Source organism: Gymnogyps californianus, chromosome 11, assembly GCF_018139145.2.
Source record: "Gymnogyps californianus isolate 813 chromosome 11, ASM1813914v2, whole genome shotgun sequence".
NCBI classification, from domain to species: Eukaryota; Metazoa; Chordata; class Aves; order Accipitriformes; family Cathartidae; genus Gymnogyps; species Gymnogyps californianus.
In genome coordinates, this window is record NC_059481.1 from 20,906,357 (window position 1) to 20,920,799 (window position 14,443).

Below are 14,443 nucleotides of genomic sequence, written 5' to 3' on the forward strand. Positions count from 1 at the left end.
AGACCAAACATCACAGTCCAACCCCACTGCCCCGCACAGACTGCAGTGAACCAAGGTGCTTCAGAGCACCCTGCCCAAAGCGCCTCCTCACAGACCCCATCGAACCGAGGTGCTTCAGAGCACCCTGCCCAAAGCACCTCCTCACAGACCCCATCGAACCGAGGTGCTTCAGAGCACCCTGCCCAAAGCACCTCCTCACAGACCCCATCCTGCCCTGCTCCGAGGCACACAGCTCTTGCTGCTGAAGTCACTGCATGCTGTGTGCCATACATTAGCCAGCTACAAACAGGATGAATCTCCTTTTTTGTTAATGAAGGAAGGTTCTTTCTCAGAGGATAAAGCAAGGGAATGGAAGGTTAGCGGTTAACAGTTGCATCTGTCCCCAGTCTTTCAGTTCTGATCAATTGCTGCAGGACTTTTATCTTTCTTTGACTTCTGGCGATCTTACAGAAAACCATAAACTTCAGTTTTGCCCATGGGAGAGTCCATTCCAGAAACGGTATGTTCTGGCACTGCCAATGTACTTGGCAGATATAACATGCACTTTAAGGGCTTTCCTAACTTCAGCAAATTTCAGAGTAGCAATTATCTTCAGTTACTCCAGATGAAAGACCACACAAAACATTAATTCAAATCCCCCTTCTCCCAGAAGCCCCCTGCTATCCCTAGTCATCACTGCCCTACTTTTTCCCTCGCCAGTGCCCAAAAGGTTGGACCTACTCTTCCTTGATGCTTATGTTTCCTGATGTGATCGCTCCCTCTGTCATAGCTTCTTTTCCACGTATATTATAAAAAATCCTGTCTCACTTCAGGACGTTTAAGAATACTTGTTGCTAGTTTGGAGGAAAGCACTGCCCCATCCACACAGACACACTTGCTGCTTCTTACTAATTCCTCCCACTACCTCAATCAGAACAGAAGGAAACACAGACAAAACATCTGGGCATTTGCACCAGCAGTTAGAGGTAGCGTAAGCTGCTCTGTTGGATCCAGCTGTGTCCTGGTTTCGGCTGGGACAGAGTTAACTTTCTTTTTAGTAGCTGGTACAGTGCTGTGTTTTGGATTTAGTGTGAGAATGATGTTGATAACACTCTGATGTTTTAGTTGTTGCTAAGTAGCACTTATCTTAAGCCAAGGACTTTTCAGTTTCCCATGCTCTGCCAGCAAGCAGGTGTGCAAGAAGCTGGGAGGGAGCATGGCCAGGGCAGCTGACCCGAACTAGCCAAAGGGATATTCCATACCATGGAACGTCATGCCCAGTATATAAAGAGGGGGGAGTTGGCCGGGAGGCGCGGATCGCGGCTCGGGAACTAACTGGGCGTTGGTCAGCGGGTGGTGAGCAATTGCATTGTACATCACTGTTTTTTTTTTTTCTCTCCCCCCCCTTCCTTTTTTTTGTTGTATTCCTTTTCATTACTATTATTATTATATTTCATTATTACTATTGTTAGTATTATGTTTTACTTCAGTTATTAAACTGTTTATCTCAACCCACGACTTTTACTTTTTTTTTTTCTTTCCTTTCCTCCTCCTCACCCCACTGGGAGGGGGAGGGGGAAACGGCTGCGTGGTGCTGAGTTGCTGGCTGGGGTTAAACCACGACAAGCTGTTTCTATTGCACTGTAGGACACAAAGCGGTTCGTATCACCTGAAAGCAATGTGTGTCAGAAGGGTTTTATTACTGAAGAAATTAATGGGATATATATCAGCACTGCCTTGATTTCTAGCGGCTACAAACAGCTTGTATTAAAGTTACCAGTGCTCTTAAGGTGAGGATATTAAACACAAATTAGAACAATACTCAGCAGCAGCTACGAAACAAGGCTGAAACAACACTAAGCTACAGAGCAATGGGATGGCTTCGTAATTCAGATGCATTTAAAGGAAACATTAGACTCAAAACGAAAACTGAGATCAACAATACGCTGGGATCGTTTAAATCACAAATGAGATAGCTTGTCATCAAAGCTGAAACCTGTTCTCAGGCTGAATAGCCAAGACCGCGCATAGCACCACATGGCAGTGCATGAGAAAACAAAACTAGCATGTGTCTGATGCACGCAAGATGAACTAGAAGAACTACTGGCGGGAAGAATCAGAGAAGGAAGGAGACTTAAATGTGCAAACTTTTTCTGAGAAAACCACCCAGCAGTGTGCCAGAAGTCCAAAATACCAATATTCACTAGAAATGCAGAACCACTTCCTAGCAAGTTCAGTACAAGCCTTTTGTCCTCTTCAAGAGGAAGGACTGCACTCTATATCACTTCATAAACTGTCAAGCTCCTATCTGTAAGCTTCAGAGATTTCCCAGCTCCATTCTTTTCACAATTTTTTTCTTCCAGTTTGCTGCATAAAATCTGTAGCTTTGGCTGCTCCAGCCTATGGAGGGCTGAGTTTTACAGCTATTTGTCAAATAGCAGTAACAGTCTCGGTTTTGTTTTTACAATGATGATAATTCTTGCCATAAAAACTTATTAAGAGGGATGTGTCATCTGTGACTCACTCGACCTGTGTCGAGTAAGGCAACAGCTACAAGCCTGGTCACAGGAGCCTAAAATCCATCATGGGCTGCAAACTGCTCCTGAAGCAGCAGCCTGGGTGCATCAGATGAAGCTCCCCAGAGCCCACGGAGCTTCAGTACTCCTCAAGCTTGCACATACTGTGGCTGCCTCTTTTCTGGGGTGAGATGAAACAGGAAGTCCAAAGAATCATGGTGTCAATTCCTTTACTGTATTTGCTGAAAAGCTCCTGACGGCAGGAAGAGCGTGAACAAATCTTTGCAAGTCTTGAAACGGCCAATAACCGGTGCCACTAATGAAGTGGTCTAAGAGGCACCGCAGAGAGCAGCGAAGTGACAGAAACACAGGAAGGGGGGAAAAAAGGGTTTTGAGACAGACTGCTGCGAGCAGAAAAAAAAAAACACAGAGCCAGGCCTGGAGACGCATTTGGGCACACCACCAGAGCCAGAGCCAGGGAAGATGAGCAGCACAGTAAAGACATTGTGGGATCCTAAAATCAGAGAAAGGGGGCAGTGACAGTCATGGAGATGAGTAAAACGACTCTGGGCATAGAGCCCACCGCAAGAACAGTGCAGGGAAAAAAAAACCACCCGCACTGAGGTCCAGCAGTGCATTCCATGTCCAAGATGCTAAGAACGAAAACCAAAGAGCTGGGGGGTGACTGCAAAGACCTGAGCTCCTTGTTTGTGCTGCCACTTGAGACTCTCCAGAATAGGAAGTGCCGGAAGCGAAGGAGAAGTTTGAGGTTTGGGTTTTCTGAGGCCAAGGCCATTTTGTTTGCTGAGCCTCGTGCTGTCGCTGCTTCCCTTTCAACAGGAATTGTGAAGAATGTGGTGGCTGTGCCCCAGCAGAGCAGGCACAGATAAACTTTTTGCTCCATCAGAAGCTCACTGAAATACAATGCTTTGCAATTCACTTACAGTGGCCTGTTACTTGATGTTCATGAACGTACAAGACATGGAAAATGTCGCTTTTACACCAAGCTTTCCTAACACAGCTGTTATGACAGCTGTGTTATTTCACACAGCTATTGCTTTATCTTAAATAAAATACCAGGCACATTTAATCTAGTTGTCTGGGCAATGAGAGGACCAGATCAAAAAAAGGAAAAGATGACAGGTTTTTAAATTGAAAAGCCTCAACTAAATGAGAGTGGACCTATTCCTTGCAGAAGCAGTGTGCTTTCATCACCGAAACTCTTCTCTCTCTCCAAAACAGCTGAGCCTTAACATCTCACACTCACGGGTTATTTCTGAACATCTTACAGTTTATACACTTCACACAAACCAATTTTAAGTAATTCATGGCACTTGGGAGAATCCAGCACTACGGATAATTTAACAGAAGCTGATCAAATAAAACTGATTTTGAGAAAAGCCCAATCTAATTCTGTCAGATAGCAATCCTAGTGCAGTTGTGTGCTATCATTAGCTATTTCAAGCCAAAATTTGATCATATTGAATTCCGGAGGTCTTTGCTAGTGTCAGTAGGACTAAAATGCTGTCAGTAAGTTATCAAATGTCACATGGTACGGGCATTCACACCAGAAGTTATTTCAACTCACAATGTCTAGAGCAAAAATTTTATGCTGCTAAAATTTGTGGAAAAAGTTACTGACTCCTTATGAAGGGCTAACCACGACTCTGGCAATACATAAACTAGTTCCAGGTCTGTAAGCAGCGAATGTGGAGAGCCACTGTTAGTCCAGAAAGTCTTTATGCACAAAAGATATGAATTAATTACCGCAGCTGGTAATCTCCTTCCCCTTCCTCAGAAGCTTTCCCATCACTGAACTATGAACTGAAACAACAGGTTTTGGGGGCAGAAATTCAGTGTCAAAAGTTTAACACAAGTCTTTGCCAGTGAAAGAGTAGGTTAGCAGCAGTATCTGTTGTCATCTGTGACCACAGCTCCTCTGTCACGCGGGCAGAAGAATCCCCCTCTTTACCACTTCTCATAAAAGGACAAAGCGATAGTTGCGTACAAGTCATAAATGTTTGTGTAAAAAGACAAACTGTTCTGCCCTCAACTTCTCCTGTATTTCTAAGACAGACCCACCAGCGTTTTCCCTGGTATTAGAGGAGAAACTGCAGCTCAAGCCCAGCAGGTGTTTTCAGTCAGTCAGTCTGTAAACACACAGCACTCACTTCAAAGAGCCCAGCGTACCCGGGCAGGAGAAGCACCCCCCTTGCCCCTGGGAGGAGCCGCCAGCCCCCAGCATCCAGCAGGAACAGCAGCAGGAAACTCTGCCAAAAGCAGGCTGGGGACTCTTTCGGTTTTTATCCCAAGATGCTAAATTCGCAGCCACATCAGTGCGGGCAGACCCCGAGTTTCAGTGCAAGAGTGGTGGCTTGCCTCTGCTGATGTCAAGGACCTGCTGAGCAGGTGTCTGCAGGATGGGGCTGCCAGCGAGTCCCCTGAGCAGCAGAGGACTTGGGCTGCCGGCAGGCTGGGAGGCGGCTCAGCGCACAGGGTGACAGTGCCAGCCACCATGAGACATCTCTGCCATAGCTGTAGTTTGGGAAAAAACTGTCACTGTCAGGGCAAACATCTGTCAGCCTTGCACATTTCAACTGCAGCAAGTTGCACCGTAATTATATCATCTATTTTCCACACTGACACCATGACATACCCAGCTAAAGAAGATAAAAGCAGCTTGGACAGTCAAGACTGCAGGGACCCATGGTCATTTTGATTTAAGCTTATTCCCTTTCTGTCTAAATAAAAATATCTGTTTTGAATGATGAATGGTCCTCTCCCCACCCCAATGTGCCTAATGTCAGGCTCCATTTCCCTCCTTACTGTTACACTTCCATATTTGCGTAAGTCTCTCCCAGGGTGACACTTGCAGGAAAGAAAGAGTGTAGAAACTGTACAGTTGGATGGTCAAGTTGCAAAGGGAGGTGAGCTCTGGAGGAACCGCTGCGCAGCCGTGCAGCAGCAATTCCCTGCTGCCAGCCTCTCCCACCCTCTCCTCTACCTCCCCCAAAACACACACCTCATTCTCCGCACCCTCATCCTTACCTCGTAGGACCATACACACTGCACTCCCGCAAACCTCCGTACGCATCTTCCCACTTCCACGTCCTCGTGGGTGGTGTACATCTCTCGCAGGCACTCGCCAATGTGGGGCACCATTCTCCGCAGGACTTCCCGGCTCATGATCACTCCTGGTCCCCCCATGCAGAAATTCTCGCCTGGTTCCAGCGCCAGCTTCCCCATCTCCTCCGTGGTGCCGAGGCCGGTCTGCCCAAGAAAGAGGGGCTCACTGCTGTTCAAACTCCTGAGGAAGTTCTCCAGTTTGTCCCCTTTGATGTAAACGTCATCATCAGCTCTCATAAACCATTCATATTTGTCCAAGTAGTGGTCATGCATGTATTTGAGCATCATGAAAGATTTCTTCTGGGGTGGGTAAGAGTCATCTACACCTGGAAGTGCCACGATGGGGATGGGAATAGAGGTGTCCGAACCCTCACTGGAGAAGAATTCAACCTTGCCAGGAATGGTTTTGGACCACGTTCTAGATTGAAAAAGACAATAAAGACTAATTAAGTATGCAAACCAAGGCAGGCAGAGAGTGCTACCAGAGACCACTCAAAGGAACTACACCTCATCTGCTTTACAAATTTTCTTTTTAAACGCCTTGAAGGGTTATTTTTTCCCCACGCAAACGAGGACATTCACATGGCACACAGAGCAATTGGTATAACACACAAAAAATTCTGATATGACAAGCATCTGAATATCACTTTTGCATCTCTGTCTGATAGAAAAATAATTCAATAGTAGTATTTCACTAGTGGCAGGCAGGCTTTCTTAAGCATACTCAGTATTGGTCTAACAGCTGTTGGTCACAAGATACAGAGCAAAGACAAAGGGAGCCAAGATGGGTGAGCAATTCACATACAACTGGATTTAATGCCTCCAAAGCTTCCCTGCAAGTTATTCAGCATCATATCCACCTTCCATTCCCTCTAAGCCCCCCAAAAGCTCAAATGTGTGTCCAGAAGTACTGACTTCCAGAGAGTAAATAGATGCAAATTTCACATGAACTTGTGAGGAATCAGTATCCTGTGGGAAACCAACCAAACAGCAACTTCTCCAGATGCTATGTGGAGAAGCACGTAGGGCTTTGACAGAAGTAAAAGGCTCCTGCCTGTTTGTGACAGCCAGAGAAGCACAAAACATTGTAGCAAGAGTAACCTCAAATGGGTCTGCCCATACCAGCAAAGGACTAGTACAAAAGTAGTCCTAAGAGATGCATGCAAAACATGTAATCCCAACAGATGACCTGCTACTACCAACACCCGCACCTCCCGCAGCTTTCTGCACACTTCAGACCAGATTTTAGTAGAGAGGAACATCACAAAAGAGGAGCCTTTTCTGTGCGAAGCAGCACAGCGACATCTGCTCCACACCTTCCGTGCTCCTCTCTGCCAAATCCAACCCATGTGCGTGGGCAAACTGGGTCACTTATATTGCAGGAAGAGACGTAGGATGATTCCTCAAGGCAGACTGCAGCACACTTAACCTCCTCCAGGGAGGATTTTCAATCATGTAACTGTTACAGCCTAGCCCTAAAAATCATGGATTTTAAGCTTTCAGTACCATTTTCTCAAATTCCACCTGGAAAAAAAGCAGAGTTCACATATCCTTCACAGAAACTCACAGAAAACTATTTTCATTGGTAAACCAACAAGTTTTGCCCCTTTTTGTATAGGGGGAGAATACTTTCTAATTATGTTTGGCGACTATGCTCAGAATATAACCTATATTCAAAGCTGAATGTGAAAACACTCTCAAGGTGAAAGACACACTAGTCCCTCAATGCATCACTGTCACTTTTACCAGATGCCTCTCAACATAGGTTTCTTGCCAAAAGCAGAGCAGATTTTGGGCAGTACAGACCATCTGAAATTTGAAGTCTCCAGAATTAGCTACTGTACAAAGTCTGAAATGTAAAAATATTTCAGAAGAATTATTCCTTAAGTTCCACCGGGAAATGCAAAGGTATTTAATTAGTACTAACTTCGACACCTTAACAGTTACACACTAGTTCAGCTTTGTGTAATGAATATCACCCAATTACTTTAAAAGCTTTGTCTTCTGGATTTCTTACTGCCATGGGTAGTGTTTCATAGGAAAAGTTTAGATCCCAGCTTCCCAGAAGAGCACAGAGTAAAGCCAATGGAAACATTCCTGTTGACTTCACAACAGAGGTGATGAGGCCTTTAATCATCAGTGACGCAATTAATGCACGGTACCACTGGTTATAAAGTCACATCCTGTTAAAGCATTGAAAACTGCCCATTTTAAAATGAGACATGCTCATATCTTGAACTTTCACTAACTATTAAGGAAGTTCCACTGTTTATTTTCTGACACCCCCACTCCACATACAAATCATCTGGTCTTGAATGAAAAGACTACACGGTAAATTGCTCTTCCCATATCAACTCCCAATCTAAGTTTAAAAGACTTCTTCATTAGAGGTACTTGATGCATTCAGACTTTAATCTCCTAGAAAGAAAAGGCAGAAGAAGCTACTGAGAAATGCAGCTCATCTTATCCACTGTGATCAGTGCCCAATGCAGCTTCGGGTGGACCCAGGACACCTTCAGACAATCACCAGGTGAAATTATAAGCTAAAGTCTTATGGAAATTCAGGCTTATTCACTTTTTTAATTCAAAAGCAAACAATGAATTTTCAGACTTGCTCTCGATATCCAGAAAGATCTGCCTTTGTAATGATTACAAACTATGGACAATGCAGGATGTCTTTTATCACTCCAAGCTTTAGCTCCTTTCTGGACTCTTGAGGAGCAGTCTTCAACTTTTTTTTTTTTTTTTTTTTTTTTTTTTTTTTAAACACCACCACCCCTTCTGTTGGTTCCTAGTTTAAATTTACTCCCTGCCCTCCAACCAGGTATCGTCACCTCAGGACCCACCCAAGTATCATCAAGAGAAGAATTCCCATTCAATGGAGAGGGAACAACATGCATGTACATCCATAAACCCTGGCACATTTGCTTCCCAGTCCTTGTATTGCATTAAGCCCCTCAGCTCAAAGCCAGTTTGACCCCATCTTTTCATGGATCTGGGCCATATTTAAGTTTCATACTAAACATACACATACGCACACAGAAAGACCATGCCCTAACAATAACCACATCCCAAGGATCAGTGTGTGACTTGGGTCGGCACCACAACATTACTTCAGCCTTGGGATCTCACGTCGACCATGCCCCAGCACAGCTTGACTAAGCCTTTGTTCATTTCCTGCGACAACGCAATTTCTAGGATGAGACAACTCGCTGTGTTATTTGTGACTGTGGCTTTGAGCGTTTGTTCGAACGCAGACAGATGAAATATGCTCCCACATCGAAAAATTGCCTGAGTGCCTGTGTCAACGCAAGCACTGCTCGGCAGAGGCTGAAACAATGGGAGTCACCATGTGCTGCTCCTTATGTCTAAGCCACAGCTTGCTGCTCGCTGCGGCCCTTTTTTGGGGAGAGAATACAGAAAGAACAGTTTGCTCAGGAAACACGTTGTTGCACTCAGCCAAAGAAGCCAAACCACAGATTGTAAGATGAACATTTTTCTGACCCCAGCTATCAGCAGAACTAAGGACTGGTAAATGCAGGGATGAATTCTGATCAAAGCTACTTTTAACTTTTTTATCTCACATTGCAAAGAATCAGACCTGGCTCAATCACAGGCAATTCTGCAGATTAGTGTGTTAACAGCTACGCTTCTTGCCCGTCCTCCCACCTCCAGTCCAGTTTATCATGTCTGCTCTCAGGTTATGGGCAGCAACCTGACCCCTTCAGCTCCTTAGGCACAGAGCTCTTGTCTCAACACCTTCCTACTTCTGTGGCCCCACATGCACCCACTCCCACTGGCTGACATTGCTTTCCTGGTCAAGGCTTCTCTAATATAAGACCTGAAGATTGTATCTGCAAATGAATTGTATGTTTGACAATAAAAAAATGAAGGGAAAATATTTTTAGCGAAACTTGATGCCCCCGTTCCCCCCACAAGGGCTCCCTGTCACCCTCAGCTGTTTAAAGTAAATGCAGTCACAACATTTCTGCCACCAGACTCATTTCTACACCTGCAGAGACCACCTCCACTGCAGGGATCACTGGTGGCCTCAGCCAGCTTAAGGCCATTTCAACTCTGTCCAGAGAGAAATATCAGGTTCTGAATACAACCGATATGTTTACTGAACTGGTCATTTGAAAACCCAGCAACTGAACTGCTCTGACAGATCCCAACCTTATCTCCTCCGTGTAATCTGAATCTGCTCGGTTAAACAGGAGGATGTGCATGAATCAGGACGGCAAGGCTCTCCATTACGTTCCCCAGGAGCAGTGCTGAAAACATGCACGACTGTGTGCGACCTGGTTTCTCTCAGTGCACAGGGCACGTAAGTCCAACAAACTAGAAGCTAGAATTGACAAGGGAATCAAAGCGCAATTTAAACAAACACAAACATAGAAAAAGTAGGTAACACTTCCTTAGAAGAAACCTTTTAGCAGAGGACATTAGGACTGCTCCAGTATTGGTGGCTACCAAGTCAATTTTACCATCCCTTAACTGGTTTTGCACACTGGATATCCTATGTGTACCCTACTCTGAGCAAGCCACAAGCAAACTGGGTGCAAAAATTTTGTGACAGCTGGTACAGGTATTCATGCAATACAGAAAACTGTGTGCACAAACACAGTGCTAAAAAAACCCAGTATTTTCTAAAAAGTGACCACTACTATAGTCACCAAATGTTGTCATAAATTATATCTTCGTTTAAAAAGAAGTTTAAAAAGCATAGCTTGGAGCAGGAAGAGCACTGATCTGGAATGTTTTACCTTCAGTTTCCAGTGTTTATTATTTATTTGTATTACCTTGCTTTGTTATCAGCTCTGCAGACTCAGCAGAAGCATAGTCAGCAGCCTTATGCAGACAATGCTCCCTTTGTAGAGACCCAAACTGGAGACGATTACAAAAAATGTATTTGGTTTTTGTCTGCAGCTTGGGAACCTCCCTTAGAAAAGATCAGAGAAACCATTCAAAGTTTTGAGAAATAGTCATCTTGTATAATTATGCTGAAGAAAATCACAATTTGTGACGAACTCAGCAAGATAACGGACCTAAAAGACTGATTTCTTGAATACATGGTTCAGCTAAATTTCACGTTGAATTAGGGCTAGTTTTGCGTAACTGTTCTTCAAGGTCCCATCTTTCCAGCAACGCTTGCTACAGGGGAAGCAATGAACCACTGCTTGGCCAGGAGAACTGAGCACGGAAACCAGCACGCTGCTCCTGCACGTGGTACTGCAGATGACCATCATGAGAGGTCAGAAAAACAAGCTGTTTTTTTAAATTTCCAGATAGGTTTAAAAGAGCTTGTCAGTTAAGATCTGCATTACAGAATTCAGATTTTGAGGGAGAGTTTCTTTCAAATTTTTGCAGGACAGCTTGGTATCTAGCTTTAACGGAGAACCCAAGCAGCTTCCACAGCTCCTTAAAGTCCTTTGAACTAAACTCCTCCAATTTAAAGTGCTGCCAGTTTTCTGGCCATGGATATCCATCCACCTTCCTTGTGGAAACAGGGACAGAAACGGATCCATCATCCGTAGGCACACCGATACTCAGCAGGTCAGACTAAGATCAAAGCCCAAGTGTCCCAGAGGTTTGGGCCATATGGTTATTTTGGGGTGTGTAGGCGACTTTGTTTCTCCTTATCCCCCATGCATCAATGCCAGCTGCTCTCACTGTATTTGTTTCACACTATTCCTTAAACATTCTTGCACGTTTTAGGTAACTGCTTACTGCTCAGAAAGTCCAAGTATGTCTTACTTCTGCTAGAGGATACAAGAGCAGGACACGTTGAGTTCTCACTATTGCAATACCGCGGTACGATCGATACGTTAAGCACAACATGTATCGCGCTGTCACATGTATCGCACTGTCACCATGTTCAACGTCACTTCATGCGACCTCCTCCCGAGAGGCAAGAGTGCACGCTCCACAATCCATCGTATTAGCCCACTAGCAACCAGAAAGGACCAAAACCAAATACCACCCAGCAGCCTCGACCTAGGCTCTGAATTTAAAAGAAGCACAAAAATGTGTTTTGTATTACACTTCTGCAGCAGCTAGTACAGGCTTAGACAGATAATACAAACTCCTTTAGACCCCAAATCCTTCTGGCTGCCTTTCACTTCAGCTTTTCCAAGCACTCAGGTATTTAGATTCCAGTGCAGTCTGTTTCCTATAAGCCACCACGAACAGTGTGGCAGCATGTTTGAAGCGGAGCCTCCTGAAGGGCACCCTTCTGCTGCGGGAGCGGGACAGCTTAGCACGAGTCCCGGCATCACTCGCAGTCCTCGTGCGTGTGGCCTCGTGGCACTTCAAGGTGTCGTGGGGACTGTCCCAAAGTGAGAAGCAGTGCGGCTGTGTTCCTGCAGACACACTGCTAAAGGCCAACCTCTGACATCTCGCCATTAACTGCATTCACACTAGTCTCCTGCCACGTTTCCCGGGAAATCTAGTTGCTACGCAAAGGAAAAAAAAAAAAAAAAAAAAAAAAGGATTAACTGCCTGATATTTCTGTTCCTGAGACAGCAGACTTAAATCTTCTGGGAGACTGCTTATTCCCATCCTCTCCTTCCTGTAGCTCTTTTAGGACAACTCCCCTCAACTGCAAAACCATTAGCACATATTGTTGCACTTTCCCTGAACCCCAGCCATACCTTAACTCCTTCCTGCATGGCTCTTTTCCTGACTATTTCTTGTTCTTTGATGTGACACCGCAGTTTCTGCTGCTGCACTTCACCGGCCTCCTGGAAGGGAAGCTCTGCTAACCTGGCTGTCAGATGCAATAACTGCTGAAGCTACAAATCCGCCCTCCGAAAACCTGTAGATCTAAAGCTTATTCTCTGCCTCGCAGACTACAAAAGCACAACTGTTTCAAAGAGCCGGCGTCTCCCGAAAATCCAGCAGGCCCATTTTGACTTGCAGTGGTCATTTTGCTCATGATTGATGTTCAGGAAGTGGATTGCTTCCCCTCTTGTTAGACTCTATCTGGATTCACAGCAGCAAGGATCACCAAATGCTTTCCGCTCCGGTCCCTTTTAGCTGTGTCTGTAAATGGCCTTTGAGCCATAGCAATTTGGAGGTATTCAGCCTCTGAATCCCTAATTCCTTTCAGCGCTCTGGCTAGCGCAGTATCAAGGCTCTGCACACGCTGCCACCCCGGGAATGCCTTGCTAGCAGCTTCCCATTTCACTCGCGGTGCCAGCGATTCAGCTCACCAGGATGCTTTGTCAATGTAGTAATCCCAGCAATTGTCTGCTTGAGTACTTCATGGCAATCAAAAGCCATTTAAGATTTCAGGTTTGTCTTCCTCTTCCCCCCTCCCCACCTCCCCCCAAAGATGTCTTCCTGTCACCAGGACATTAGCTCGTTTCTTTTACCAATGGAGGTGAGAAAAATGCATTTAGCCCTACCGCAAGGTTAAGAGGTCTCTTTATTCATCCCTTCCAAGAGCGGACATCATCTCTAGAGGTTAAACCAAAACAGCAGTGCAGTAAAAAGCGATACTCAGGTCTCCTTCCGAGGGCTGAAGGAGCCCGATTACATTAGCTGGATTTGTTAAGTTGCATCTTTAGCCATCTTTTTGTGTGAGCAGATGTTGCAGATCTGGTTCTGTAAACCCAGCTCTCCCACAGGACTGTTGAGCAAGCACGGGCAAAGCCAGGGACGAGAATCCTTCCCACACCAGCACAGTAAAATGCTCCACAATTAACACCCATCTCTGGACAATATCGTGATACCCTTTCTTGACTTCTTAACACAAAATCTGATGGATGCTAGACAAACTGTTCTGCCATAAAACCTGTTACATGATGACCCAACGTGACTCCAGCCTTTCTGTATGTAAATGTAAATTACATGGCTCATGAGATTTGCAATCCAAAATGCTCCATCCCACACAGTGAAGAATACATAACCCTGAAGAAACAGATTCTTTCACCCATTTCAAAGCATCAATCACACACTATCTGTAACTTAATTACAGGTCTACTGCCGAAAGAAGGAATTAAGTTTCCATTAAAACCATTGTTGGTGGACAATATGCTTCAGACTGCCCAAATTAAGCAGTTTTACTGCATTTGATGCTGATAAAAAGAGAGCTACCGTTTCCCAAAACTGGGGCTGGGCAGGGGAAGGAGGAGGAGATGGTCCATCATGCACGGTTTTGCCATCCTGTTCTTACTGGCCAATAGGGCCAAGTACTGTTCAACCCGGGCAGGCAGGAGATGGAGAAGGGTTTGTTCTAGTACAAGACTAAAGGGAATGTTTTATTAGAGAAAGATCCGCCCCAGAGCTCCCGGCAGCTCCTCTGACGGCACTGGCTGTGCAGCGCTCAATAGGAGCCGGGGTATACCCGAGCTGACATTTTAGCTCTTAACTCTTTCAGATTTCCCAAGCAGGCTTCCCGCGCAGCCTCCCAGCACTGCCTGCTGGCGTGAATGCTGGAGCAATAAGCGTATTTCAGCAGAGCGAAGAGTTTCTCCAAAGCCACAGACACGTCTCTCACAGAAGAGATGATTATTCTGATGCTGCCGAGGCTTTGGACAGAAATCCCGTTAGCACGTGGCACTCACAGCCATACCCAGCTACAGCTGGAGACCACACCGTGGGCTGCAGCGAGCTGCACGCGGTGCAAAGCACAAAGATTGTCCCTGCTCCAAAAATAGGTGTACTCAGGTAAGAAACACATGGCTCAGAGACCCCGGTTCCTGCGCTAGCTTCGCCAGCCCGAAGCTAGGAGCGTTTCACCCAAGCTGACTTTCTTTCCCCATTCGAGCTGTTCTGCTACCTGGTCCAGCCTTAGCGTCAGCTGTGGCGAGCGGAGG

The 14,443-nt window shown here is 45.5% G+C and overlaps 1 protein-coding gene across 1 annotated transcript in view; it reads right to left on the reverse strand.

Annotated features, from left to right (window-relative positions):
• The window catches only part of CHSY1 (chondroitin sulfate synthase 1), a 79,433-nt gene that overhangs the window by 63,854 nt on the left and 1,136 nt on the right, over window positions 1-14,443 (reverse strand). The window contains exon 2 of the mRNA XM_050903573.1: window positions 5,544-6,039. Coding sequence (XP_050759530.1) covers window positions 5,544-6,039 — 496 coding nt within the window. The remainder of the gene's footprint in view (window positions 1-5,543; window positions 6,040-14,443) is intronic.